Here is a 13,838-nt window from a genome sequence, read left to right as displayed (position 1 = left end):
GATCCTTCGTGGATATTCAGATAGCGACATGGCAGGTGATGTTGATGACCGAAAGAGCACAACGGGCATGGTTTTCTACCTTGGCCCGAATCCGATTAGCTGGAATTCTCAGAAGCAAAAGGTGGTGGCACTGTCTTCATGCGAGGCAGAATACATAGCGGCAAGCACGACGGCTTGTCAAGCAGTGTGGCTGAGAAGACTCCTAGCTATTCTTGCAAAGCGGGAGGTGCAGAAGGTGTCACTGAAGATCGATAACCAAGCTGCAATCTCGTTGTGCAAAAATCCGGTTCATCACGAAAGGAGCAAGCACATAGATACCCGGTTCCACCATATCCGGGAGTGCATTGAAGAAGGGTTGATCGAGGTTCAACATGTGAACACGAAAGACCAACTTGCCGATATTTTCACCAAGTCCCTCGGTCGACAGAAGTTCATCGATTCAGTTTCCTCCATCTGCAACTTGTGAAATTGGCGCTTCAGCACTTGTGCCCTTGCCTTGGTGACGCGATCTTCTCCGATCCTCATCTCCTTGAGTGCGTTCCACGCCTCTCTTGCCGTCTCGAACTCCGCCAATGTCATCAGCACGGAATCCGGCACAGACTGGGCTATGACGGCCATGGCACCTTCGTCAGACTCGTCATCGACGTCGTCGTCCGTGATTGCCTGCCACACTCGAAGGGTTCGGAGAATAATCTTCATCTTCACCGCCCACACGCCGTAGTTGGCGTCGGTGAGCATCGGGTACTGGATGGGGATGTTGCGATGCGCCTGGACGTTGGCGCCGCTCGTTCCTCCACCACTGGTTGCTGACTAACAAAAGCCAACACTTTTTCCCTTTTTCACACAGTGAACTGCTGCATAACAAAAAAGATAACTCCCTTTTTTCGGAAGTGAAAGATTTTTCAAAAATTTTCAAAAGCAAAGTGCCCTACTTTTTGTAGAGCAAACTGCTGTGGCTACAGTCACGACTACTACATCACAGAAAGCTAACTCCTTTTATTCTATAGTGAAAGTTTATCCTTCATTTTTTTAAAGCAAACTGCTCTACAATTACGGCAATTACAGCCACAATGGTGGATCATCATAACTAACACTTTTTTCTAACAAAACCTAACTGCGTCTAAAATAATTGAATTACGGGCCACCGTCCAAGGACACTGCCTGCCGATTCGGTGGCGTTAGGGACACTGCCTGCGTTAGGGGGCGGCGGGTTCGGAGCCAGGGAGGTGTCGCCGGGGTCATGCTTGATTGGGGCTTGAAGCTGTCTAACCGTCGAGGCTCCCTCGATGATCTACCTGAATTGAACCGAGGGGCGATGTAAAGTCGCGGTCGACGATGCTGGTGCTTAGTCAACGGCTGAACCAACCACATGAAATGGCTATAGTCGTCAATCAGGAGAAGGAAGTAGGGCCTCCTACATGGCGTTGGCTGCGAGATTGGCCCACAAAGGTCATCGTGGATGAGCTACAGGGGCTCTGTTGCAGGGAACTTGACCTGCTGGGGGAATGCAGTCGCCGCCGCAGATGATCAGGCAGAACGCAAACACATGGAACTCATGAGAATTTTGTGCTGCATACTGCTTGCAGTTTTTCTTCTTGTCCCTTCTATATATCCAAAGGGAAAGAAAATCGTGCTGATCCTGTGCCACACCCGATTCTTCCATGCCATCCCACTGACTCGGGCGTGGGTTCAGCTCGTTCGTGCGGGGTGTAGTTCCCACATGCATAAGTGAGGAAAACCCCCACTTATTGAGCTCGTTCGTTAGGGGAAAGTATCAAGTCTTCAGCCGGACACATTCATTTTTAGGGGTCAATATTCTTTGAATAACTCAAACTCCTCAATGACTTGTAGAGCCTGTGTACACTCACAAACACATTAGTCTCTTAACCTATAAGTTATTAATACATCAGAATCACTAAGGGGCACTAGATGCACTTACAATCTAATATACTGAGTTAAGTGTTTGACTGAAGAATTTGACTAAAGACTTTCTCAATTTCCTCATTTTAAATTCTTCACTTCACTTGTTCTTCAATTGAAAGTGTGTTATATCGACTAGAGGGCGTGGGTTCAGCTTGTTCGTGTGGGGTGTAGCTCCCACATGCATGTCTCACGCTCCAATGGAGAACAGCTAAGAATGGGAAGCAAAACTACAGAAACTAAGTCCTAACTAGACTAGCTAACGTGCCAGGATTAACCAACAAAAAAATACCTAAGAAGTAAATGACAAAATTGGTCCTCTGGCTGAGTGGTGGTACAACCCAAGCTTTGACGCCACCCTCAAAACAATCCACTTCCAAGCATTGTATGGCAGACCATCACCCCTAATTGCAGAGATGTCACTTTTACATGAACATGAAACAATCCTTCTGCTGCCAGAGAATATACTGAAGTGATGTTCAGATTGGGAATCTTCTTCAAGCTCTGGCAAGACTGAAAACGCATCCTAACAAGCATAGGAAGAAAGAAAGAACACGGCAAATGGATGACATGGTTAACCTCAAACTTCAACCTTACGGGCACACATTCCTAGGAGCATCTCTAACAGATCTCTCAAAAGTTGAGTTTGAGTATTTATTTTTGTTTTAGGGAATTAAGCAGCAGCTAGCAGGTGCCTCAAAATTTTTTGCACCCTTTCTCTCAAATTTAGTCCTAAAAATAGGCAGCCACGCAGCCTTCCCGCTTGCCCGCAGCTTTCCTGACTGCAGCCAGTACCAGCAGTCCAGCCAGGCTAATTACGGTACAAAGGAATCCTACTTTTAATAGCAGAACGTGAGTGAAGGACTAGTCTTTTTGACGTGCCAAGTCTTGTGGTGTTCATTTGTATTTTCCATGTGGGCTCACTGGATCCGTCCTTATAATAAACCCATTTACAATTTTACGTTTATTTCAGGCGACAAAGAGATTACCAGACAAGCTCGTTCACCAGGTTATCCATGGTAACGGAGGGGAACCTGTATGATGGCCGCTCCTCAGAATCTTTCCTGTTAACTTTATTCAGGTGTCTATGGGTGATACATTATGCTGCCCCACTTGAGTACTACCCCGTACCTTAGCAATGCAGGGTGCAGTATCCGGCTTTGCACCAAATGTTGTTATCCTGTTACTGATAATTACCGGTGGAGTGACGTTCACAGAGTTTGCAATGGGTAGAGACCAACTGTTATTTGTCTCAGCCCAAATGTTTCTTGCGAATGTTTGATATCAGATATATGAATGGGCGACATACGAGTATACAATAGCATTGCTCAACATTTTTTGTGTTTTCTAATGAGGAGGACTTAAATCACATGTGTTTATGATGTATTTGAAGCTTTTGTCCTTGTGTTAAAATGTTCTAACGAAATCTTGCGTCACGGCATGCTGTGAATCTGAGGTAGCACTGGCTGCAGCTAGAGTATACGAGCCAGGACCGTCTCCACGAATGCGGGGGCCCTGTGCAAAAAGCAAAGTGGGGCTCTAAATTTTAAAATTGAGTTTCTGCATTTAGTCAAGTCTCTAATTTTGCGTTTTTGGGGCATTAGAATCGTACATTATATTTCTAGAATGCATGATTATTTATGTTTATATATGAGTCATACAATGAAGCTATGGATGAGAGTCATTGAGTACCGCTTAAGAAGAATAACAAGCGTGACCAAAAATCAGTTTGGTTTGATGCCTGGAGGTTGATCATGGAAGCCATTTTCTTGGTTCCATAACTTATGAAGAGATATAAGAAAAGAAGGACTTGCATATGGTGTTTATTGACGAGAAGGCCTATGACAAGATACCGTGGAATGTTATGTGGTGGGTCTTGAAAAAACACAAAGTCCTAGCAAAGTACATTACCCTCATCAAGGACATGTATGATAATGTTGTGACAAGTGTTCGAACAAGTGATGACGACATTGATGACTTCACGATTAAGATAAGGCTGCATCAGGGGTCAGCTTTGAGCCCTTATCTTTTTGCATTGGTGATGGATGAAATCATAAAGGATATATAAGGAGATATCTCATGGTGTATGCTCTTTACGGACGATGTGTTGTTAGTCGATGATAGTTGGACGGGTCAACAAGAAGTTAGAGTTATGAAGGCAAACCTAGGAATCGAAAGATTTTAGACTTAGTAGCACCAAAACCGAGTACATGAGGTGCGCTTTTAATACTATAATGCATGAAAAGGAGGAGGGTGTTAGCCTTAATGGTCAGGTGGTGTCTCAGAAGGACACCTTCCGATACTTGGGGGTCAATGTTGCAGAAGGATGGGGATAACGATGAAGACGTGAACCATCAAATTAAAGCCGGATGGATGAAGTGGCGTCAAGCTTCTGGCATTCTCTGTGACGAGAGGGTGCCAGAAAAGCTAAAAGGCAAATTCTATACGACGACGGTTCGACCTGCAATGTTGTATGACTCCGAGTGTTGGTTGACTAAAAGACGATATGTGCAACAGTTAGGTGTAGCGGAGATGCGCATGTTGAGATGGATGTGCGGCCACACAAGGAAGGACCGTACTCGGAATGATGATGTATGAGATAGAGTTGGGGTAGCGTCAATTGAAGAAAAGCTTGTCCAACATCGTCTGAGATGGTTTGGGCATATTCAGCGTAGGCCTCCAGAAGTCCGCATAGCGGACGGATAAAGCATGTGGATAATGCTAAAAGAGGTCGGGTAAACCGAACTTGACATGGGAAGAGTTCGTAAAGAAAGATCTGAAGGATTGGAGCATCGCCAAAGAACTAGCCATGAACAGAGATGCGTGGAAGCTTGCTATCCATGTACAAGAACCATGAATTGGCCGCGAGATGTTTGGGACTAAAGGCTTTGTTGTTGTTGTTGTTGATATGAACCAAACAAAAAATAATATGAATGCATTCGAACTACATGAATTATGGGCTTCTCAAGATAATGGAAGAAAATCAAACCTTGATCTGAACCGGCAACTATCTTGAAATCATCGGCGTGACAGCTTCAACAGCTAAACAATCAGTATCTTTCTAGACTATTTGACTATCAGAGCAAATGCTTGTTTTCTAATATAAATCGATGCACACATTCAAGTGATAGTATTTACCGAGATGAGCTGATGAGAGAAGATGCACATGTAATGCTAAGTGTATCTTGGTAATACCAAGTGTATCTTCGTAAACACACTTTACCAAGATGAAGTGATGAGATGGTAACTATTATCAATGGAGTAGATTTTAACGATTCGACTATGAATGTACAGTGACGTCATGTCTTAGCAATCATTAAATCAACTACGAGATCTTATTGATCATGTCGGGGCACAATCAACGTGGCCATGAGGATTTATTTCGTGTATGCAAATGAAGAACAAGTAAGAAATTAATATTACAATCTGAATATTGCGAATACAAAAGTAAAGCTTTATTGATGAAAAAAGGGGTATGTGAAGTCTTGGTGTGGACGTTGAACATAAACAAAGGACGCAAGTTGCAACTATGGAAAACTTTAATCTAAATAAAACACAAGTCTAAACGGTATCTTAAGGGATGTATTTACAGGAAAAAAGAGAGATTTCGTCCATCCTTAACAAGGTGGTACTTAAACACCTCCTGAGTCGTTTTACCACAATACAAACTCTAAAAAAGTAAAATAACTACATGGGCCTGGCCCAGAAATAAGGTGGCACAACACCTAAATAAAACTAAGGACGGAGGCATCTTGTATATTTCATCCATCTTCTTGTGTGTAATCACGGTGGCTTCAAAGTGATGAAATCTTCACTGAAAACTTCACTTGTTCTGTTCGCGCGTGCCTTCACGGTGGCTGCTCGACAAAGGTTATATACTTGAATCCCTTAGTCCTTGTGTTGTTCCTATTGCCGAAAAAGAATGGTACATCGCGTATGTGTGTTGATTGTAGAGGCATTAATAATATTACTATTCGTTATCATCATCTTATTCCTAGGCAAGATTATGCTTGATGAATTAAGTGGCTCTATCATTTTCTTCAAAGTTGATTTGCGTCGTGGATACCATCAAATCCGTATGAAATTGGACGATGAATGGAAAACGACATTTAAAACTAAGTTTGAATTATATGAGTGGTTAGTCGTGCCATTTGGGTTAACTAATGCACCTAGCATTTTTATGAGATTAATGAACGAAGTTTTACGTGTTTTCATTGTATGATTTATGGTAGTCTATTTTGATCATATACTGATTTATAGCGGATCTTTGCAGGAACACTTGGAGCATTTACGTGTTCTTTTTATTGCTCCACATGATGTACATTTGTTTAGTAACCTTGGTAACTGAATCTTTTGCATCGACCGAGTATCTTTTCTTGGATATGTTGTTACTCCACAGGGAATTAAAGTTGATAAAGTCAAGATTGAAGTTATTGAGGGTTGGCCGCAGCCCAAAACGGTCACAGAAGTGAGGAGTTTTCTTGGCCTCGTTGGTTTCTATAGGCGTTTTGTGAAAGATTTTGGCATCATTGTTGCACCTCTCAATAAGCTTACAAAGAAGGATGCGCCTTTTGTTTGGGGTATCGCACAGGAAGAAACCTTCACGGTATTGAAAGATAGGTAACACATGCCCCTTTACTCAAATTTCCTGATTTTAATAAGACTTTCGAGCTTGAATGTGATACTAGTGAAATTGGATTAGGAGGTGTGTTATTACAAGATGGTAAACCATTTGCATATTTTTCTGAAAAATTGAGTGGGCCTAGTCTGAATTATTCTACCTATGCTAAGGAATTATATGCTCTTGTTCGCACTTTGGAAACATGGCAACATTATTTATTGCCCGGAGATTTTTTTATACATTCTCATCATGAATTTTTGTAACATATTAAAACTCAAGCAAACTGAACCGTATGTTGAGGCATAGTTTATGCCTAAGTAATTTTGGTGATTGATGACAGTACCGTACAGGACTAATCGTGTGTGTCAAGGTTTCAGGTAACACTCGTCAACGGCACAAGACAACTCGTCTCCTCTCTTATGGAACGGAAATACGGCGCTCTCTACGATTCTCTTTATTTGAGTCATAGGAAAGCCGTACTATTAAGAGGGGATCCGTAGTGGAAAGGTTTGGGTGGAATCTATCTTTACACACGCACACGCCACAATTCTCCCCTTCCTTGTTTGGAGCAGCCCTCGCCTAATTCGTCTTGAGCATCTCTGCAAAATGGTCCCCAGCGGTAGTACCGCTCGTGCCAGCGGTAGTACCGCTGCAGCCAGTGGTAGTACCGCTGTCTGGCGGTAGTACCGCCGCTTGACAGCGGTAGTACCGCTAGCCAGCGGTAGTACCGCCCCCTGGTCAGCGGTAGTACCGCTCCAGGTGCCCTGTTCCACCTACCTAGTGGTAGTTCGTGGACGGACCCTTTTGCGAAGACTTTCCCGGCGGTAGTAGTGCTTATGCACTACCAAGGGGCCGGCGGTAGTACCGCTGGTGCCAGCGGTAGTACCGCTGGAAGCCCCAGCGGTAGTACCGCTGCATCCAGCGGTAGTACCGCCAGGCAGCGGTAGTACCGCTCTTTCCCAGCGGTAGTACCGCTGGATCTCGGGCAGAGAGTGGGAAAACGGTCTGAATTTCCCCCCACTATATAAAGGGTTCTTCTAGCTGAGGAACCATATCTCTTACCTCTCTAAGCTCCATTGTTGCTCCACAAGCTTAAAAGTGCCCGATCTCTCTCCCTAGGCAATCAAACTTGTTGATTCTTTAGGGATTGGTTGAGAAGGCCTAGATCCACACTTTCACCAAGAGAAAAGTTGATTCCCCCACCTATCCCTTGCGGATCTTGTTACTCTTGGGTGTTTGAGCATCCTAGACGGTTGAGGTCACCTCGAAGCCATATTCCATTGTGGTGAAGCTTCGTGGTCTTGTTGGGAGCCTCCAAGCTTTGTGTGGAGTTGCCCCAACCTTGTTTGTAAAGGTTCGGTCGCCGCCTTCAAGGGCACCTATAGTGGAATCACGGTACCTTGCATCGTGCGAGGGCGTGAGGAGAATACGGTGGCCTTAGTGGCTTTTTGGGGAGCATTGTGCCTCCACACCGCTCCAACGGAGACGTACTTCCTGTCAAAGGGAAGGAACTTCGGTAACACATCCTCGTCTCCATCGGTTCCACTTGTGGTTATCTCTAACCTTTACTTTGTATTTGCTTTTACTTGTGACTATATCTCACTTGTCTTCATAGGTCTTGTTGGTAGCTTCTATAGGGGTCACCTCTTTGTCATATTATTTGTGAACCCGTATAGTGTTTACCTTAACTTGTTAAGATTAATTAAAAAGTGGTCGTTGTCTATTCACCCCCCTCTAGCCAACCATATCGATCCTTTCAATTGGTATCAGAGCCAGGTTTCTTTATTAAGGGTTTAACCACCCGAAGAGTATGGAAGGCGGAGAGGAAGTTAACCGTGGGCAACCCGAGGACATGGACTTGACTTCGGTCACAAGGGACGACTTGAATACGGCTATGGCCGCCCTCAAGACGTCCTTGACGAGCGAAGTCAAAACCATGCTTAAAGAATTAATTGATGGTCTTAAAAGTTCACCCGAACCGGCTTTAGTGGTTAAACCCACCATTTCCGATTCGGAGGCCAACTCCTCTAAGGAAGCGGCTAAAGGTATGCAACCTGCTTCACCTCACGAAAAGGATGGAACGGGAACACATGCTTCGGTTCCACCTCCCATGACATATGGAGGACCCGTTCTCGCACCTCATCTTAATCCTGTTGGTCCTCCTCCTAAACTTGTAAAAGGTGACTTTGCTAACTGGGTATTTTCTATTAAGTCTCATTTGAATCACAGCTCAACAAACTTGTGGAGAATTATCGAGCAAGGATATTACCCTCATGACCCAAGCAACCTCACTCCAAGAGAAGATGCAGACAATCAATATAATCACTCTACGCTGTTTATTCTCCAGTCTGCTGTGCCACCTGAAGATCTTCCCCACTTACGTCCGTTCACATTGGCCAAGGATTGTTGGGAGCATATTATGGTGTTGTACAAGGGAAGCTCAAGTATTCAACGATCCAACTATGAAGTGATACTTGATCAGGCCGATGAGTTTGTGATGAAGGAAGAAGAGGACCCTCGTGATCTCTATCGGAGGGTGACGGCTATTGCTGTGGCACTAAAGGACCATGGGAGTAAGGATGTGGATGACACTTGGGTCAAGCGCAAGTTTCTCAAAGCCATCATGCCTTTCAATAAAGCCATGTCATCTGTAATTCGTCAGCGGCCAGACTTCCACTCCTTGTCTTCCAGTGAAGTGTTGGATGAGTTCATTGCAATGTCAATCATGAACGAAACAACCGACAATGCACTTGCTCGTGTCCGATCAAAAACTACTTCACCCAAACTTGCGTTGAAAGCAAGAGCAATGCTTGAAGAAGAAGAAGAAGATGAGGAGGAGGAGAGCTGCCCGGAAGACACAAAGTATGCCTATCATGAGCACATGGCTCTTGCATCAAGGCAGTTCTGGGGAAATAAACGGAACTCAAGACCAACCTACAACAAGAACAACTCAAGTGGATTCAAACCCAAACAACGAGTAAGGACATGTTATAACTGTGGCAACGTGAGTCACTTCGTGGCAGAATGCCCCTATGAGAAGAGAGAAGACAACGGAGGCAAGCTCATTTGCAAAGACAAAACCAAATCATTTCCAATCAAGAACAACTTTGTGAAGAAACCTCACCCAAAAGGAATGGTGGCCCTGGAGGAGTATCCTTCTGATGATGATGATGATGATGATGATGATACAGTGGCAACGACAACTGTTGCTATAGCCACTACCCCTTCCCAGAAGGTGTCTCTCTTCAACGCCCCCAACGAGAACCACATCACCAAGTGCCTCATGGCAAAAGGTACCAATCAGGTAACTCCTATCATTAAGACCAACATTGCTTCTGCTCCTTCATTGTTAAATTGTGTAGAAGATAGTGATGTTGGAGAACTTAATGAGCATGATCTTGATAAGTTTCTATGCACTATTAAGGGAGAAACCAAGAAGCATTTTGTTGCCCTCTTGGAACAACTGGGTGAGGCCACTGACCTCATTGAGTCTCATGAGGAGACCATCTCCGAGCTTCATGGACATAGCCATGACTATGCCGATGAAATTGCCGAATTATCTAGTACTCTAGAAGAAGAGCGCACTCTTCGTTTGGCTCTTGAGGAGTCATATAACGATGACTGCACTAAAATGCAAAAGAAACTAGATCATGATGTTGTTCTCACTCGCATGCTTAAATCTGAAAAGTATGCTCTTGAGGTTGGCCGTGACAGACTCAAAGAAGAGTTTGACATACTTGACAAGGCCCACAAAGCCTTGAAAGGTGCTCATTTCGCTCTGAAAGAGTCTCATGATCAACTCCAAGCAAAGCTTACCAAGGAGATCTCTACTTGTCCTCCCTTTGTGTTAATTGATAATACTTGTGCAACTAACCCCTGTTGTGAGCATGTTCATCTTGTGGAGGAAAATGCCAAGTTAAAGGAGAAACTTGAGAAGGGCCTTGTGTCATGCAGACAAGGTGAGAAGAGTCTGAACGATCTCTTGAGCACTCAAAAGGGTGTTGTAGGAAAGGAAGGACTTGGACTTACTGCCAAGTCAAAAGGTAAAAGGAAGAACAAGAACAAACGATCTCTCACCCTCATGGACATTTTTGTCAAGGAGGGTGAGGGGACTCAGAAGGTGAACAGGAACAAGGTGGACTATGGGAACCCCAAGAAGGGCAAAACCGCTCCTACTAACACAGCCGGCAAACTCAATTCCTCTTATGTGTTACGTTGTGCTAGTGATGGGCATATTTATGCCAGATTTATTGGTTCCTACGATGAAGATATTGAATGGGCTATCTGGGTTCCTAAGACCCTTGTCTCTAACATGAAAGGACCCATTAAAAAATGGGTACCTAAAACCAAGCCTTGATCTATTGCAGGAGTTTGCTTCCGGTGGGGTGTCATGGTTGCTCGATAGTGGAGCAACAAATCATATGACCGGAAGCAAGGACTTAGTGGTGGATGTGCAGCCTTCTCCATCTATGCCCACCCATGTCCAATTCGCCGATGCATCCTCGTCAAAGGTATTGGGATTTGGTAAGGTGGTCGTCTCTCAAGATTTGTCTATTGAGAAGGTCATGCTTGTTGAGTATCTTGCCTACAATTTACTTTCCGTTCGTCAACTTGCAATCATGGGTTTTTCCACATTCTTTAATATTGACACTGTGGTCCTCCTAAGGAGCAAGACTCTTAAAGTAGCCTATGTTGGACATGTCGAAAATGGTCTCTATGTGGTAAACTTTTCAAAGCGACCCACTAAGACTGCGACATGTTTAATGGTAAAGTTGACGTGGGCTGGCTTTGGCATTGCCGTTTAGCTCATGTCAATATGAGATCTTTGCAAAGTCTTCTGACAGGGGACCATGTTCGTGGACTAACAAATGTGAGCTTTGCTAAAGATCGTGTTTGCAGTGCTTGCATTGAAGGAAAGATTCATGAAACTGCTCATCGTCCAATAACTCTTATCTACACTAAGAGGCCATTGGAACTTCTTCACATGGATCTGTTTGGTCCTCCAACATTTTATAGTCTTGGAGGCAGAAAGTATTGCTTAGTCATTGTTGACGATTACTCAAGATATACCTGGGTATATTTCTTCAAAAGGAAGAGTGAAACTCAAAAAACGGTCATCAACTTTGCTAATGAAGCGCAACGTCAACATCAAGCAAAGATCTTGATGATTAGGAGTGACAACGTCACCGAGTTCAAGAACTACACCCTAGATGAGTTTCTAGGTGATGAGGGAATAAAGCACCAATATTCTGCACCATATACCCCTCAGCAAAACGGCGTGGCAGAAAGGAAGAACCGGACCTTGATAGACGCTGCAAGAACAATGATGGCAGAATTCAAATCTCCATACAACTTCTGGGCAGAGGCCATCAACACAGCATGTCATGCGTCCAATCGGCTCTACATTCGCAAAGGCTTGAACAAGACTCCGTATGAGATTCTAACTGGAAACAAACCCAATCTCAAGTACTTCCGGGTATTCGGTTGTAAGTGTTTCATTCTTAAAAAGGGAGCTCGGTTAGCTAAATTTGATTCTAGAGCACATGAGGGTATCTTTGTTGGTTATGCTACAAACTCTCATGCTTACCGTGTCCTCAACAAGTCCACCGGACTAATTGAGGAGACGTGTAACATGGAGTTTGACGAAAATAATGGCTCCCAAGTGGAGCAAAGTGGTCTTTGTGATATAGATGATGAAATTCCTCCCGAAGCCATAAGAAGAATGGGGATTGGTCAAATACTCCCCATTGAGGAACCCCTTGTGGCCGAAGGAGAAGGACAATGCTCTACTCAAGTGGAGCCATCACTCCACAAGCCCCACACGCTTCCGATGAACAAAGAGAAGACTCTCAACAAGTTGATCAAGCTCTCGGTCAAGATCAATTGCCTAACAATGGTGATATGCTCACTCAAGCACTACCCCAAGACCTTGAACCAGCACGAGATCAAGATCAAGAGCAACCACTAATACAAGACCAAACCAGTGAACTTGCTCAAGTCGAAGGACAAGATGATCAGGAGACTGTCTCACAATTCCCGTCTGGAGCTCCAACAACCGGCTCAAGACGCAAGGGCAAACAAGCGAAACAAGGCGACGCACCTCCGTTATCTAATGAAGAACTCTTGGAGCGTCGAGCAGCCAAGAATGCGAACAAGCTGAGAGTCAAATCACACCTTATGAAGAATGTTCTTGGCAGTTTAAAAAGGGGAGTATCTACTCGTCAACAACTTTGGAATTATTGTGAGCATCACGCGTTTGTCTCGTATTGTGAACCTCAACAGGTACAGGAAGCGCTCGATGATGAGGATTGGCTTATGGCCATGCACGAAGAACTTAACAACTTCGAGCGCAACCAAGTATGGGATTTAGTGCCTCGACCAACGAAGGAACATAATGTCATTGGGACCAAATGGATATTTAAGAACAAGCAAGATGCGAATGGAATTGTGATTCGAAACAAGGCAAGATTGGTGGCTCAAGGCTACTCCCAAGTTGAGGGTATCGACTACGGTGAAACCTTTGCTCATGTTGCTCGTCTAGAATCTATCCGCATGTTACTTGCATTTGCTTCTCATCATAACTTCAAATTACAACAAATGGATGTGAAAAGTGCATTTCTTAATGGTCCCTTGAATGAGTTAGTATATGTCAAACAACCCCCGGGATTCGAACATCCCAAGCTCCCCAATCATGTGTACAAACTCAATAAGGCACTCTATGGCCTTAAACAAGCCCCACGCGCGTGGTATGAGTACCTTACTGAGTTGTTACAAGATCGTGGGTTTGATATTGGGAAGATTGATCCCACTCTTTTTACTAAGAGGGTTAAAGGGGATTTGTTCATATGCCAACTATATGTTGATGATATTATCTTTGGCTCTCCTAACATTTCATTCAATGAAGAATTTGCTGCACTAATGACTGAGAAGTTTGAGATGTCCATGATGGGAGAGTTGAAGTTTTTCCTCGGGTTCGAGATTAACCAAGGTCTAGAAGGGACATTCATCAAACAAGCCAAATACACTCAAGACATGCTCAAGCGGTTCGAGCTCGAAGATGTCAAACCGGTCAAGTTTCCCATGCCAACCAGATGCAAGCTAGACAGTGATCCCAATGGTAAAGCTGTGGATCAAAAGGTATACCGCTCCATGATTGGATCCCTCCTTTACCTCTGTGCATCTAGACCGGATATTATGTTGAGTGTAGGGATATGTGCACGGTTTCAATCCGCACCAAAAGAAAGTCATTACATGGCTGTCAAACGAATCTTTCGATATTTGGCTCATACCCCAAACT

General features: G+C 44.1%; 1 protein-coding gene across 2 annotated transcripts in view; it reads left to right on the top strand.

The window, feature by feature from the left end:
• The window catches only part of LOC123452193 (quinolinate synthase, chloroplastic-like), a 43,807-nt gene extending 40,501 nt beyond the window's left edge, over positions 1 to 3,306 (top strand). Inside the window, exon 7 of one of the 2 annotated variants that reach the window (XM_045128800.1) lies at positions 2,894 to 3,306. In XM_045128800.1, the coding sequence (XP_044984735.1) occupies positions 2,894 to 2,962 (69 nt within the window). In that variant the 3' untranslated portion in view covers positions 2,963 to 3,306. The remainder of the gene's footprint in view (positions 1 to 2,893) is intronic. The other variant, XM_045128801.1, reaches the window with a different exon arrangement.
• The last annotated feature ends 10,532 nt before the right edge of the window (positions 3,307 to 13,838 follow it).

Source organism: Hordeum vulgare, chromosome 5H, assembly GCF_904849725.1.
Source record: "Hordeum vulgare subsp. vulgare chromosome 5H, MorexV3_pseudomolecules_assembly, whole genome shotgun sequence".
Classification (NCBI taxonomy): Eukaryota; Viridiplantae; Streptophyta; class Magnoliopsida; order Poales; family Poaceae; genus Hordeum; species Hordeum vulgare.
This window is presented reverse-complemented; position numbering and strand designations above follow the sequence as displayed.